The following is a 13,445-nucleotide window of genomic DNA, read 5'->3' as shown; positions in this document are numbered from 1 at the left end:
GTAGCCTCCTGACTCGTCTGGTCTGTGTTGCGAGATGGCTTTAATGCAAATAAGGACTTTTTTGTTTGTTTGTTTTGTTTTTGTGAGATGTAATCTTGCTCTGTTGCACAGGCTGGAGTGCAATGGCACAATCTCGGTTCACTGCAACCTCCATCTCCTGGGTTCAGGTGATTCTCCTGCCTCAGCCTCTCGAGTAGCTGGGACTACAGGTGTGCATCACCACGCCCAGCTAGTTTTTGCATTTTTGGTAGAGACGGGGTTTCACCATGTTGGCCAGGATGGTCTCGATCTCTTGACCTCGATACACCTGCCTCAGCCTCCCAAAGTGCTGGGATTACAGGTGTGAGCCACTATCAGGATTTTTAAACATGCTTCTTCTTTTGCCTTTAAATTTCCCAGCCTAAAATGAAAAATCAGGATGTAGAGACAAATTCTTTTCCAAATCCCTTCAGTCCACAGTGGTCCTCTGGAGTCCTGTGGGATTCAGGCTGGGGTGTTGAACGGCTGCTGAATTTTCCTGTGCACATGGATGAGAAAGTATGGTATGGTGGAAGGATGTGAATTTGGGAATCGGGGGTCCACATGAGGGGACAAGTCCATCTTCTCTCAACTTACCAGCTGTGCCATCCAGGTCAAACTACTTCTCTGACCCTCAGTTATTCAATTTCAATGAAATGTTGTTAATTATACCTGCCCTGCTCATGTGTGGGAAGGATGAAATAAAATAAAAACTATAAGGTGACCAGCACCCCAGCTGGCATATGGTAGGCATTCAGTAAATGGGAGTTATTATGTTACTAATAAAATATGGTTCTTAGAGGACAGGAATGTCTCTGAATTATTTGTAGCACCCCATCCCTTCAATCAACAACTGCCCTGCACACTTGCTAGAGGTTTAATAACTACCTGTTGAATGAATGACCATTTAAACTCAAGCACGGAAACATCAGGCCTGCCTAAGTTGCTGGTTATTTTCCACACAAATTTAAATACATTTCCTTCAGTCACTAAACTTTGAAATGTTCTTTCTTTTTTTTTTTTTTTTTTTTTTTTTGAGACAGAGTTTTGCTCTTGTTGCCCAGGCTGGAGTGCAATGGCATGATCTCGGCTCATCGCAACCTCTGCCTCCCGGTTCAAGCGATTCTCCTGCCTCAGCCTCCCTAATAGCTGGGGTTACAGGCATGCACCACCACGCCCAGCTAATTTTGTATTTTTAGTAGAGATGGGGTTTCACCATGTTGGTCAGGCTGGTCTTGAACTCCCGACCTCAGGTGATCCACCTGCCTTGGCCTCCCAAAATGCTGGGATTATAGGCATGAGCCACTGCGCCTGGCCTTGAAATGTTCTTTCTGTCCGTTGTATTATATAGTGTAAGAATAGTACACTGGCTTAAACAAAACCTTTTCATTTTCCTTTTAATCAAATCTGCCTCTTTCTTATTGGGATACTTGTTCAGGTCTTTCCCTAAAGATGTTTTGCTTTGTTACTTTTATTTTATTTTATTTTATTTTATTTTATTTTATTTTTTGAGATAGGGTCTCACTCTATCACCCAGGCTGATGTGCAGTGGCAGGATCATGGCTCACTAGAGCCTCAACCTCCCGGGCTCAAGCAATCCTCCCACCTTAGCCTCCCAAAGTGCTGGGATTACAGGTGTGAGCCACCGCACCAGGTGTTGTTTTATTTTTAAATGGAGAAAACAATTTTTGTTAGAAGCTGATTTTTAAAAAGAAAAAAAGACATCTAAACATGAAACTCCTAAACTTACCTGCTTCCAGAATTTAATCACAGTAAGTTTGGGCTACCATATTTAACAACAGAAATAATCCATCAGTATATCAGGGGACCCAGCTGGCGGTAGATTTCGTGGCTTGTTTCGGAAGGCCGGGGTCCCCTCCGAGGCATTGATTTGGCCTGACCTGGATTCTGCCCTCTTCTTCATACCCTCCAACCCTGAAGCCCATCTCAAGTTCCCCTTCTCCGGGCAGGGCCACACGGGCCTTCTCCTCTCCTTCCTTTGTGCTGACGACACTTGCAGCCACGGCTCACATACTCACGGCTTTTTCATGCAGTTAGCATTGTTTATCTTTGTCTCCAGCTCATTTGCAAAGTCACTGAGAGCAAGACCTATTTTGTGTGTTCATTCACGCATCCTTGCTACAAATATCTGATCCCCGTATCTATCAGTCAGTCCCAGCAGGAGAAAGGAGGCACACTGAACTTTTTGGATCATTGGAGGAGAATTGAATAAAGACACTACTTTCAAAGATGTGGGCAGGCTGCCAGGAATCCCTAGGGCTGGTGCAGTAACTCGGGTTCGTGTCAGCAGGGCTGCTGCCACTGCTGTGCCTGAAGGATGAAGGAGAGGGTCCCTGACCCAAGACAGAGGTCTGGGGGAGGGTTTCTCTGAGAGGAGCTGAATTCTTCCCTTGGGAGATGACACAGCGAGGCCAGAGCAACCCTGCAGGGATGTAGGGAGCTATGAAAGCCTCAGCTCCTCCCTCCTTCTGGCGTCTGCTGTGCCCACTGTTGGCTGCCGCTAACCAGCAGCCTGGGAGGAGGAGCCTGGCCGTGTAGCCCCTCCAGTCGGCTCCATCAGGGAGCAGGGGCAGCTGGAGGGACCACAGGGGTTCAGGGTGACTGTCCAGTACCTCCCAAAGCAGGTGCTTTGCTGCAGGCTTGGGAGATCCTCACGACGGGTGAGGCCTGGGCCCCTACCTTTTTGGGGTTCCCAGTCTTCTCTGCAGTAAGGGCGACATTCACATATAGAATAGAAGAGCTAAAATCTTTCAAAGGAGGGAAAAGTCCCCTCTTTGGGGAGTGATGAGGGAGGGCTCACTTGGGGGAAGGCACGGTCTCTGAATTGGGCCGTAAGGGTTTCATGGGGTTTCAGCAGGCAGAGCTGAAAACCACAGGCTTAGGAGGCAGGGCAAATGGTGTAAGCGAAAGCAGGTAGGTTAGAAAATTCCAGCCAGGTGTGGTGGCTCACACCTGTAATCCCAGCACGTTGGGAGGCCAAGGCGGGTGGATCACTTGAGGCCAGGAGTTCGAGACCAGCCTGGGCAACATGGCAAAATCCCATCTCTACGAAAAATACAAAAATTACCTGGGCATGGTGGTGTGCACCTGTAGTCCCAGCCACTTGTGAGGGTGAGGTGGGAGGATCGTTTGAGCCCAGGAAGCGGAGGCTGCAGTGAGCCGAGATTGCGCCATTGCACTCCAGCCTGGGCAACAAGAGCGAAACTCTGTCTCCATAAATAAAAATAGATAAATAAACAAATAAATAAATAAATAAAGGCTGGGTCATGCCTTATAGGACTCCCTGACCTTACAACATTCAGCACAGCACCAAGTAGACAGTCGTTACTCAGTCAATTTGGTAGAAATTGCATGAGAAAAGTTGAGACCATAGTTTCTTGATCTGCTAAGCAATGGTATGACTATGAGGTCATTCTAGACAGAGATAGGCCAGGTCCCCTAGGCGGGAAGGGCAAACTCACACATCTTTAATAGATCAGGTCCAATCACGTGAGCAGTTGCTCTACCAGTCGATGGGATCTGAAATGCTAGAACCAGCTCTAGCCACACCGGAGCCATGCCAGGGCCGCAGGCTTCTTGGGAGCTGCTGTGTGTCCCCTGCGGATGGAAGCTGCCGAGACAAGCTCAGCTGGGCAGACCCGAACCTGGTTGGCTTCTGTGGATGGAGGCCCCATGGGAATGGCAGATCTGGGTATCTCTGGCTTCTGTGGGTGGAGACCCCATGGGAGTGGCAGATCTGGGGTGGGCCCTGAGATTCCAGGGTTTCATCTCACGGGGATAGAGTGGAAGACTTCCCTTGGTCCGCTTCGTGTTGCCCTAGCCTGGAGCCATCTTTATCTCATCAGGCATCTGCAGTGACTGGGCCAACAACTCCAGTGGCGCTAGAGGAGTTAAAGACACACACACAGAAATATAGAGGTGTGAAGTGGGAAATCAGGGGTCTCACAGCCTTCAGAGCTGAGAGCCCCAAACAGAGATTTACCCACATATTTATTAACAGCAAACCAATAATTAGCATTGTTTCTACAGTTATTAAATTAACTAAAAGTATCCCTTAAGGGAAAAGAAGGGATGGGCCGAATTAAAGGAATAGGTTGGGCTGGTTAACTGCAGCAGGAGCATGTCCTTAAGGCACAGATCGTTCATGCTATTGTTTGTGGCTTAAGAATGCCTTTAAGCGGTTTTCCGCCTTGGGCGGGCCAGGTGTTCCTTGCCCTCATTTCCGTAAACCCACAACCTTCCAGCTTGGGTGTTAGGGCCATTATGAACATGTCACAGTGCTGCAGAGATTTTGTTTATGGCCAGTTTTGGGGCCAGTTTATGGCCAGATTTTGGGGGGCTTGCTCCCAACAGAGGCCCCATGGCAGTGGCAGATCTGGGACATGTCTGGCTTCTACGAATGCTGGGCCCATGGGAGTGGCAGATCTGGGCATCTCTGGCTTCTGTGGATGGTGGCCCCATGGGAGTGGCAGATCTGGGATGTGTCTGGCTTCTGTGGATCATGGCCCCATGGGAATGGCAGATCTGGGTATCTCTGGCTTCTGTGGATGGAGGCCTTGTGGGAATGGCAGATCTGGGACATGTCTGGCTTCTACGAATGCTGGGCCCATGGGAGTGGCAGATCTGGGATGTGTCTGGCTTCTGTGGATCATGGCCCCGTGGGAATGGCAGATCTGGGACATGTCTGACTTCTACGAATGCTGGGCCCATGGCAGTGGCAGATCTGGGTATCTCTGGCTTCTGTGGATGGTGGCCCCATGGGAGTGGCAGATGTGGGCATCTCTGGCTTCTGTGGATGGAGGCCCTGTGGGAATGGCAGATCTGGGACGTGTCTGGCTTCTGTCGATGGAGGCCCCATGGGAATGGCAGATCTGGGTATCTCTGGCTTCTGTGGATGGAGGATTCATGGTAATGGCAGATCTGGGGTGGGAGCTGAGATAAAGGGTTTCATCTCAGGGACAGAATGGAAGACTTCCCTTGGCCTCATTCCTGTTGCCCTAGCCTGGAGCCATCTTTATCTCATCAGGCATCTGCAGTGACTGGGCCAACAACTCCAGTGGTACTGAGCTCTGCAAATGAAAGAGGCGAGAGAAGGCGTGGAAAGCAGCCCAACCCAAGTTGGGAGGCTGGACCCGTGGTTCCTGAGGAGGCCTGGGCTCCAGTGGCAAGCTGCTGGGGTGCTTCCACCCCATACTCCATCCCCTTGTTTTCGGATGAGCCATAGATAATAACAATTCCACTGAAGAAACTGATGGCGTTGCAGTTTTGGGAGGTTATCCCACCCTAATGGGTGGCCAGGAGAACCCAGGCTACTAATCTTTAGCTCGGGGGTTATTTAACTGGTCTGACATGGTCTCCTCCTCATGTGCATAGTCATTTGAGAAGAATCAGTTACCATGAGAGGTTCAGACTGTTGGAACTAGGCTAAATCTCTTTTTGTTTTTTTTAATAGAGATGGGGGTCTCACTATGTTGCCCTGGCTGGTCTTGAACTCCTAGGCTCAAACCATCCTCCCACCTCAGCCTCCCAAAGTGCTGAGATTACAGGCGTGAGCCACCATGCCTGGCCCTAGACTAAATCCTAAAACAACCTGGTCTTGTCTTAGTTCACTAAGGGGGAAACTGAGGCTCAGAAATGGGAAGTAACTTTCTGATGGTCACAAAGCTGGTTAGTAGCAAAGCAGGTAACTTTAGTGAGGCTATCAGCCAAAAAGTCAAGGATTTTTTTTTTCTATCTTTTGCTTCCAAAGTTTGTTTTATTAGTTGCAAAACATATACCAATTATAAATGTTTTAGGTTTTACTTGATCAGCGGTTTGGCTTAGGAGTCAAGGAGATTAGAACTCCAGTCCTGGTTCTACCACTGGCGACAGGATCTTGGGGAAGTCACCTCCCTGTCCTGAGTCACCCATCTGTCACAGAAGGGAGTTGGACTAGATCTCTCTAAAATCTCTTCCAGCTCTGGCATGCTGCAATTCTCAGCAAGTCCAGAGCTCAAATTACGCATTTGCTGAAGACCTTCCGTTAAATTCCAGTGGGGGAGCCGTATCCCCTCCTTGAAGACGGCGTTGCTGCTTTCATTGAGTGGAACCGTGAGCCAGAGTAGATTCAGCAATTTCCAGCCCAGGGACTTGTGTGGCTTCTCCACCCAGCAGCAGCCGGAGCCTTCTGACCCCGTGGGGCCCTGGAACCCATGAATCAAAATAGTTGTGTGATGTCATGTCACAATGGGAATGTGCGCTGGCCAATTGGTGCCAAGAATTGTCTGCCCAGGGTGGTTTCCTTTTACAGTCTGTTTAAAGAGACATCATGCACGGCTGCACATGACTTGCAGGCTTGTGCCTCCTTTGCCTATCTGGTCTTCCCTCCTTTTTTTAATTTTAAGGAGAAAAAAAAAAAAAAAAAAAAGCCCTGGAGAGTATCAGTGAGCAGCTGACCTTAACTACATCAACAAATCCCCTGCGAAGCTCTGTTTGCGCTTCCGGCAGCTTCTTGCTACTTAAGGACAGCCGGGCTGACGCTCCAGCTGCTGTGGCCGGAGGTGCAGCCCCGTCAGGACAGCTCCACTCCCTGGCGCCTCACAGACTCTGGAGCTGCGGTGAGGTCGCCCTGAAGACCCCCTGGTGAGGACACTTGAACCCGGGCTGTCACCTGAGCACAGGCTGCCACCTCTGAGCTTTTGGGGCGCCCTGTGCCTGTCAGGCTGATGCTCCTCTGGCTCCCTGCCACCTGGGGCTGACACCGGTTCTGTGGGTCCTGATATGTTCACCTGTCGCCACTCCTGTGGCCACAGCTACCCATGAAGCGCTTTGGGAGCCTCAGGAGCAACAAGAAACACAAGGACCAAAATCGAAGCACGGAGAGGCGCCAGTCGGAGCCTCATGGCCTTTTCGGTAGGACTCTGCCTATTCCCGAGCCCCTGGTGGTCTGTCCTTGGGAGGGAACCCCACAGCGTGTGTGCACACCCTCCTATGCAGTAGCTGTTTGCAGCCGCTCTCTTCCAACTGGGGTATAACATCAGGCGGTGGTTAGAGGAATACGTGGAAAGTGTTTCCTTGCTGATGGCAATGCTGCTGTGGGGAGCCGCCTGACAATACTCTTTCTGAAGCTGTTTCCTTTCTTGCCCCACTTGGCCCAGGGAGGCTAGTGATGGATTGGATTGTCATTCATTTATGCAAAAACTGTGGCTCGGGGGAAAAGTAAGAGTGGATTGGCACTGTTGTTTTCAGCTGTTAAAAATGAAACGTGCAGTTTAGAGGTAACTATTGGAGGTCAGGAAGAGAGAGGTCTTCTTCCCAGGTTCTGTAGCGGAGTAATCTGACAGATCATGGGCTAATGTGGGAGGGGAAACACCTGCCTAATTTGTGCCCCGTGGGGAGAAGCTTGCGTTGTGGTCTCCCTGGTCTCTGGCAACTTCTGCAGCTCCTCCATGTGCAGGAGGATGGGGTCAGGGCAAGTGGAACAGGTGGTGAAGCATCTGTGGTTCAGTATTTTCAAGGACCTGCAGACTTGGAGTGGGTTTTGCCCTTGTCTGTCTGCAGCCACACAGGTCGATTCCAAAGCTTTCTTAGCTCCACACCTGGTTAAGACCTGCCCACTCAAAATTAGATGTCAGATTTCATTTATTAAGAATCAGAGGCTGGGCGCGGTGGCTCATGTCTGTAATCCCAGCACTTTGGGAGACCAAAACAGGCGGATCACCTGAGGTCAGGAGTTCAAGACCAGCCTGGCCAACATGGTGAAACCCTGTCTCTACCAAAACTACAAAAAATTAGCTGGGCGTGGTGGCGTGCGCATATAGTCCCAGCTACTCGGGAGGCTGAGACAGGAGAATCGCTTGAACCCAGGAGGCAGAGGTTGCAGTGAGCCCAGGTCACACCACTGCCATTCAGCTTGGGCGACAGAGCAAGACTCTGCCTCAAAAAAAAAAAAAAAAAAGTCAGATTTAGGCTGAGCCTATAATCCCAGGACTTTGGAAGGCCAAGGACGAAGGATCACTTGAACCCAGGAGCTTGAGACAAGCCTGGGCAACATAATGCGACCTTCTCTCTACAAAAAAATTTGAAAATTAGCCGAGCGTGGTGGCACGTGCCTGTAGTCCCAGCTACTCAGGAGGCTGAGATGGGAGGCTCCCTTGAGCCCAGGAGGTCGAGGCTACAGTGAGTTGTGATCGGGCCACTACACTCCAGCCTGGGTGACAAAGCTAGACCCTATCTAAAAAAACAAATCAGAGTCAGCCCATTACCAGCATTACTGCTTGCATGGCATAGGTTATTCCTGAAGAGCCCACTGCAAGATGGAATAGCAGGACCCCCACCCCAGTGCTGTTATTTATCAGCTCAGTTTCACCAGGGCTGGGGAGACACAGCCCAGGGGATGAGTAAAGATGAGGGGCTTGGGGGGGTGCATGAAGCCATGTCCCCTGACTGGAATGTGAAGTGCTAAGTAGAAAAATATTGTCATTATGTGTAACAGGGAGGTGACTTTGGCAAAACTTCTGAAACTGTAAATGAAAACTGGAATAGCAGAAAAAGGTAAATCTAAAATCTGCCTGTATTTCTTGCTACATCCACTTCAGGCAGCACTCCTGGAAGCGTCTGCAGGCTCAGATCGTGCTGAGTCCTCGGGGGAGAGCAGGTGAAGGAGACAGCAGTTCTTGAACCCAGAAAGTGTTCAATCTTGTGAAGAAGAAAGGCCCATAAAGAGAACTAGAGAGCAGCGTCTAATCGAGTAGAGTTCCAGCTACTCAGGAGGCTAAGGTTGGGGGATCACTTGTAGGTGAATGTAGGCCAGGCGTGGTGGCTCAAGCCTGCATTCCCAGCACTTTGGGAGGTTGAGGTGAGAGGACTGCTTGAGCCTAGGAGTTCGAGACCAGCCTGGGCAACATCATGAGACCTCTCTCTACAAAAGAATAAAAAATTAGCCAGGCATGGTGGCGCACATCCATGGTCCCAGCTACTCAGAAAGCTGAAGTGGGAAGATCGCTTGAGCCTGGGAGGGGAGGCTGCAGTGATCTCTAATCACATCACTGTACTCCAGCCTGGGAGTCAGAGCAAGACCCTCAAAAAAAAAAAAAAAAAAAAAAAAAATGGTGACTGTGCACAGGAATAGGACGCCCAGCCCTGAGCAGGGAGAGGAGGGATGGAATCCTAGACAGGAGACTCACTGACATGGTCTAAAAAGATGACTTTTATTGAAGTAATAAAGTAATAAACACTTATCTACTGTAGAATTAAACCAGAACCTATTATTAACTAAAAATCTGGTTTTGCTAATGGGGATGGACAGGCCCATTATTAAGAGCCTATTATGTGCCAGACAGTGGCTTCCCCCCTTGTGTTTAACGGTTGGCTGTCATCCTGTCTCCTACGCTTCTGAGATCAAAAACAATGTTTACATCTCAACCAAGTTTTGTAAGAGCCTGGATGCAGATGCAAGCTCTGACCACAGGGTCAAGAAAATCGGAGGTCCCTCCAGAGCCTTCCTCTGGAATTTGGGAAGCAGCTAGAGGCCACAGCCCCCGCTCAGGCTAAGGCTCCTCTTAGTGGGCTGGGGCCCAGGGACCTGGGTTGATAGTATGTCTGACTTTGGTTAGTGTGTCAGTGAGAACAGCCAAGAGCTAGGCTGGGTGGGAGGCGGGAGCCCTGTGCCCCACAGATAGTGTTGGGCGTGGATACACTGAGTGAGGAAAAACAGTCCAAGAGTGTTGACCAAGCCCTCCCTCCCAAGCCTGTGCCTGTCTAAACCTTATGCATTTCTCAAGACCCAGCTGAATGATCACTGTCTAGAAAACCACCCTGAAGGCCGGAAACGGTGGCTCACACCTGTAATCCCAGCACTTCGGGAGGCTGAGGCAGGTGGATCACCTGAGGTCAGGAGTTTGAGACCAGCCTGGTCAACATGATGAAACCTTGTCTCTACTAAAAATGCAAAAATTGGCCGGGGGTGTTGGCAGGTGCCTGTAATCCCAGCTGCTCGGGAGGCTGAGACAGGAGAATTGCTGAAACCCGGGAGGCGGAGGTTGCAGTGAGCTGAGATTAAGCCATTGCACTCCAGCCTGGGTGACAACAGTGAGACTCTGTCTCAAAAAAAAACCACCCTGGGTGCCTTTTCTGTGATCTGGCTGCTCGTGAACAGGGGCGATATCTCAGGAGCTCGGTCTGTAGCTGTAACCCTAGGCCTTGTAGCATCGCAGGTTCTCCATAAAAACCGCTGGCTCTGTGATAGCTGGAAAACATTCCAGCCCAGGGTTGCTCCCTGTTCTCCAGGAAGGATTGCTTCAGGGTTTTGTGTTTTAAATTCCCTCTCAGCAACGCCCCCTCCTTCATACAGTTATTCCCAGAGATAGACTCTCAGGGCTGGGTTCAGTGGCTCATGCCTGTCATCCCAGCACTTTGGGAGGCGGAGGTACATGGCTCGTTTGAGTCCAGGAGTTTGGGATCAGCCTGGACAATGTGGCAAACCCCATCTCTATGAAAAATACGACAATTAGCCAGGCGTGGTGGTGCATGTCGGTAGTCCCAGCTAATTGGAAGGCTGAGTTGGGAAGATTGCTTAAGCCTGGGGAAGTCAAGGCTGCAATGAGCCATGATCATGCCACTGCACTCCAGCCTGGGTGACAGAACTAGACCCTGTCTCAAAAAAAAAAAAAAAAAAAAAAGCCAAGTGCTGTGGCTCATGCCTGTGATCCAACACTGGTAGGTTGAGGCAGGTAGAGGAGTGCTTGAGCCCAGGAGTTTGAGACCAACTTGGACAACATGGCAAAACTCCTTCTCTACAAAAAATAGTTAGTTGGGTGTGGTTGTGTGCACCTGTAGTCCCAGCTACTGGGGAGGCTAAGGTGGGAGGGTCACTTGAGCCCACAAGACAGAGGTTGAAGTGAGCCAAGATTGCACCACCGCACTCCAGCCTGGGAGACAGAGTGAGACACTGTCTCAAAAAACAAACAAAAATCTTAGATGAGGCCTCTTCTCCCTGAGAAAGCTTCTGTGACGTTCGTGAAATCCCTGTCTTTGACTTCTCCTCCCTCCTCTCCACAGGAAACCCACCTAGGCAGTCCCTCCCATCCACTGGGTTTCCTCTGTGGCTGTGTCAGTCTTTTCCAGGAACCACGGGCTCCTCTGCCTTAACTCAGCGTGGAGCCGCTTCCCCAGGGACGAGGTGCACCCTGTTTCATCTGGCAGCTTCCCTGCGGTTCCCCGGGTCAGGAGATACACACTCGCACACACATGTCATGTACCTGTGCGCGCACACACACACACACACAGAGAGAGAGCTCTCCGCCATCAAATCAAGGCCCTGCAGCCCCCGGAATCACCAGGTCCATTCGTAATTGCTGTGGATGGCATTTCCACTGGAAAGCCCATGGCTCTCGCTGGAAATGTTCAGCTGCCAGCCTTGTGACAGAGCCCCCTGGAAGCTCTGACTCAGGAGCGCTCAGCCCCTATCCCTCTAGCTGCAGAGCCAGGCAGGAAGGCCATGTCTGGCACAGAAGGGAAGCTCCCCACCTCTCCAGCTTTCAGGCTCCAGGCACTAGACAAGTGACGAGCTTGGCTAAGCCTTTCTTTCAGCCTCTTTGGCAAAGAGAAATCCAGATTATGTCGACAAAGGGTATGTGGCAACAATAATAAAAATGTAGAAGGAAGATTAGGAAAGGATTATGCTAATCAGATCAAAGAGCAACGACTGTAGTAGTGCTTTCACCCTCTGCAATTATAGGGCAATAATTAAATAAAAACCATTTAGCGTCTTAAGGGCTCATTTCTGAGGCCAGCACTGGAGCCAGGAGTCCAAGGGGTGTGTCAGGAAGCTGGTGTTTCATCCTTGTGTGCCCAGGGTCCCAGACTGGAGACCACATCCTCTGAGGACACTTGGCCCTTATACCTACCTCCCCTTCCATGAGCCCACACTGCATGACTGCATGACTGTGCAACGGCTTCTTGACCAGAACGCCGGCATCCTTCCTGGTCCAGCAACATTCAGGTCACCCCAATACCGCGTGCCATGGCTCTCCTGCCCTTGGCTGAGTATGGCCCTGTGGGGACCATCTCGTGCTCTTCACTTCAGCAGAGGGATAGGGCTGAGAAGTCAAGCCTGCGGTCTCTCCCGCCCCCATCCAGCCCCCCTGCTCCTCCCCACCCCTCACAGTCCTCACACTGCCTCTGGCACCCATCTGCTGGCCTGGCTGCTGGTATCTCTATTGGTTTTGCCCTGAAATTTCCAAATATATATGCTTGCCTTTTTCCAATAGGAATTTTCTTTTTATTTTACTTTTTAAATTTATTTTTAAAAAGAGACAGGGTTTCCCTGTGTTGCCCAGGGTGGTCTCGAACTCCTGGGCTCAAGCGATCCTCCACGTTGGCCTCCCAAAGTGCTAGGATGACAGATGTGAGCCACCACACCTGGCCAGAAATTTTCAAAAGAATACAGAAGTAGGGAGAATAGTATAGAAGCATCTGTCTTCCAGGGTTAACAATGACAGGTTCTGCCATTCTCACCTGCGTCCTCAGGGTCTTTGTGCCGGCTGCTGTTCCCACACTAGGGACAGCAGTGAGTGAGAGATGCGTGCACCCTCGGGGCCACACGGCCTGGTGAAGGTGGGCAGATGAATGAGGGGATTTTAATTGTGGTCAGATGTACATAATACAATTTACCATCTTCACCATTTCACGTGTGCATTCCCATGATTGTGTAGGCATTACCACCTGCCATTTCTTCATCACTCACAGCTGAAACTGTCTCTTCTAAGCCCTAACTCCTCACTCCCGTGACCCCAGCCCCGGCAAGCACCATTCTCCTTTCTACGGATGTGATAACTCCAGGGACCTCATAGAGATAGAGTCACATAGTGTTTGTCCTTTTGCGTCTGCCTTGTTTCGATGGTAAACGTGTTTTCATTGCCAGGTCAGGTGGTGGTGACGCCATGGAGGCAGGGCGAGGGGTCGGTTCTGTGGGTGATGGGGAGAGGGCTGTGTGGATGCCTGTGCTCGGACCCTTCCGAGAGTTGGAGAGGCCAGTCCCCAGGAGGGAGCCTGCGGTGTGTTCTAGGGACTCCGAGAGGCCTGCGGGGCTGGACGGCAGGAGGCAGAGCCACAGGAGCCTGTCTCTGGCAGGTAGGAGATGAGGCTGAGGCCGGGCACAGCAGCCAGTGTATGCCCCTCTTGTGGACCATGAGAGGGCTCTGGATCACACCTGCTTGAGATGAAGGCCCTCGGGGGTCTTGAGTGCCGATGGGCTAAGGACTGGGCCTGCCCAAGTGGAGTGCAGACACAGCTGGGGCTGAGCCCATTATTAAGAGCCTATTATGTGCCAGACAGCTGGGGCTGAGCCTGTCCCTCCCCCCACCCCTCTGGGCTCCAATGCCCTCCCCGGCCCCACCCACCTCTCCTTTTGCCAGTTCCCACCCAAA

The 13,445-nt window shown here is 50.8% G+C and overlaps 1 protein-coding gene across 11 annotated transcripts in view; it reads left to right on the top strand.

The window, feature by feature from the left end:
* Positions 1-13,445, top strand: part of PRKAG2 (protein kinase AMP-activated non-catalytic subunit gamma 2) — a 329,808-nt gene that overhangs the window by 136,332 nt on the left and 180,031 nt on the right. For 5 of the 11 annotated variants that reach the window (XM_024249355.3, XM_054559041.2, XM_063725572.1 and 2 more), the window contains exon 1: positions 3,480-6,930. In XM_024249355.3, coding sequence (XP_024105123.1) covers positions 6,837-6,930 — 94 coding nt within the window. In that variant the 5' untranslated portion in view covers positions 3,480-6,836. 11 annotated transcript variants of the gene reach the window in all.

Source organism: Pongo abelii, chromosome 6, assembly GCF_028885655.2.
Source record: "Pongo abelii isolate AG06213 chromosome 6, NHGRI_mPonAbe1-v2.0_pri, whole genome shotgun sequence".
In the NCBI taxonomy this organism is placed as follows: Eukaryota; Metazoa; Chordata; class Mammalia; order Primates; family Hominidae; genus Pongo; species Pongo abelii.
This window is presented reverse-complemented; position numbering and strand designations above follow the sequence as displayed.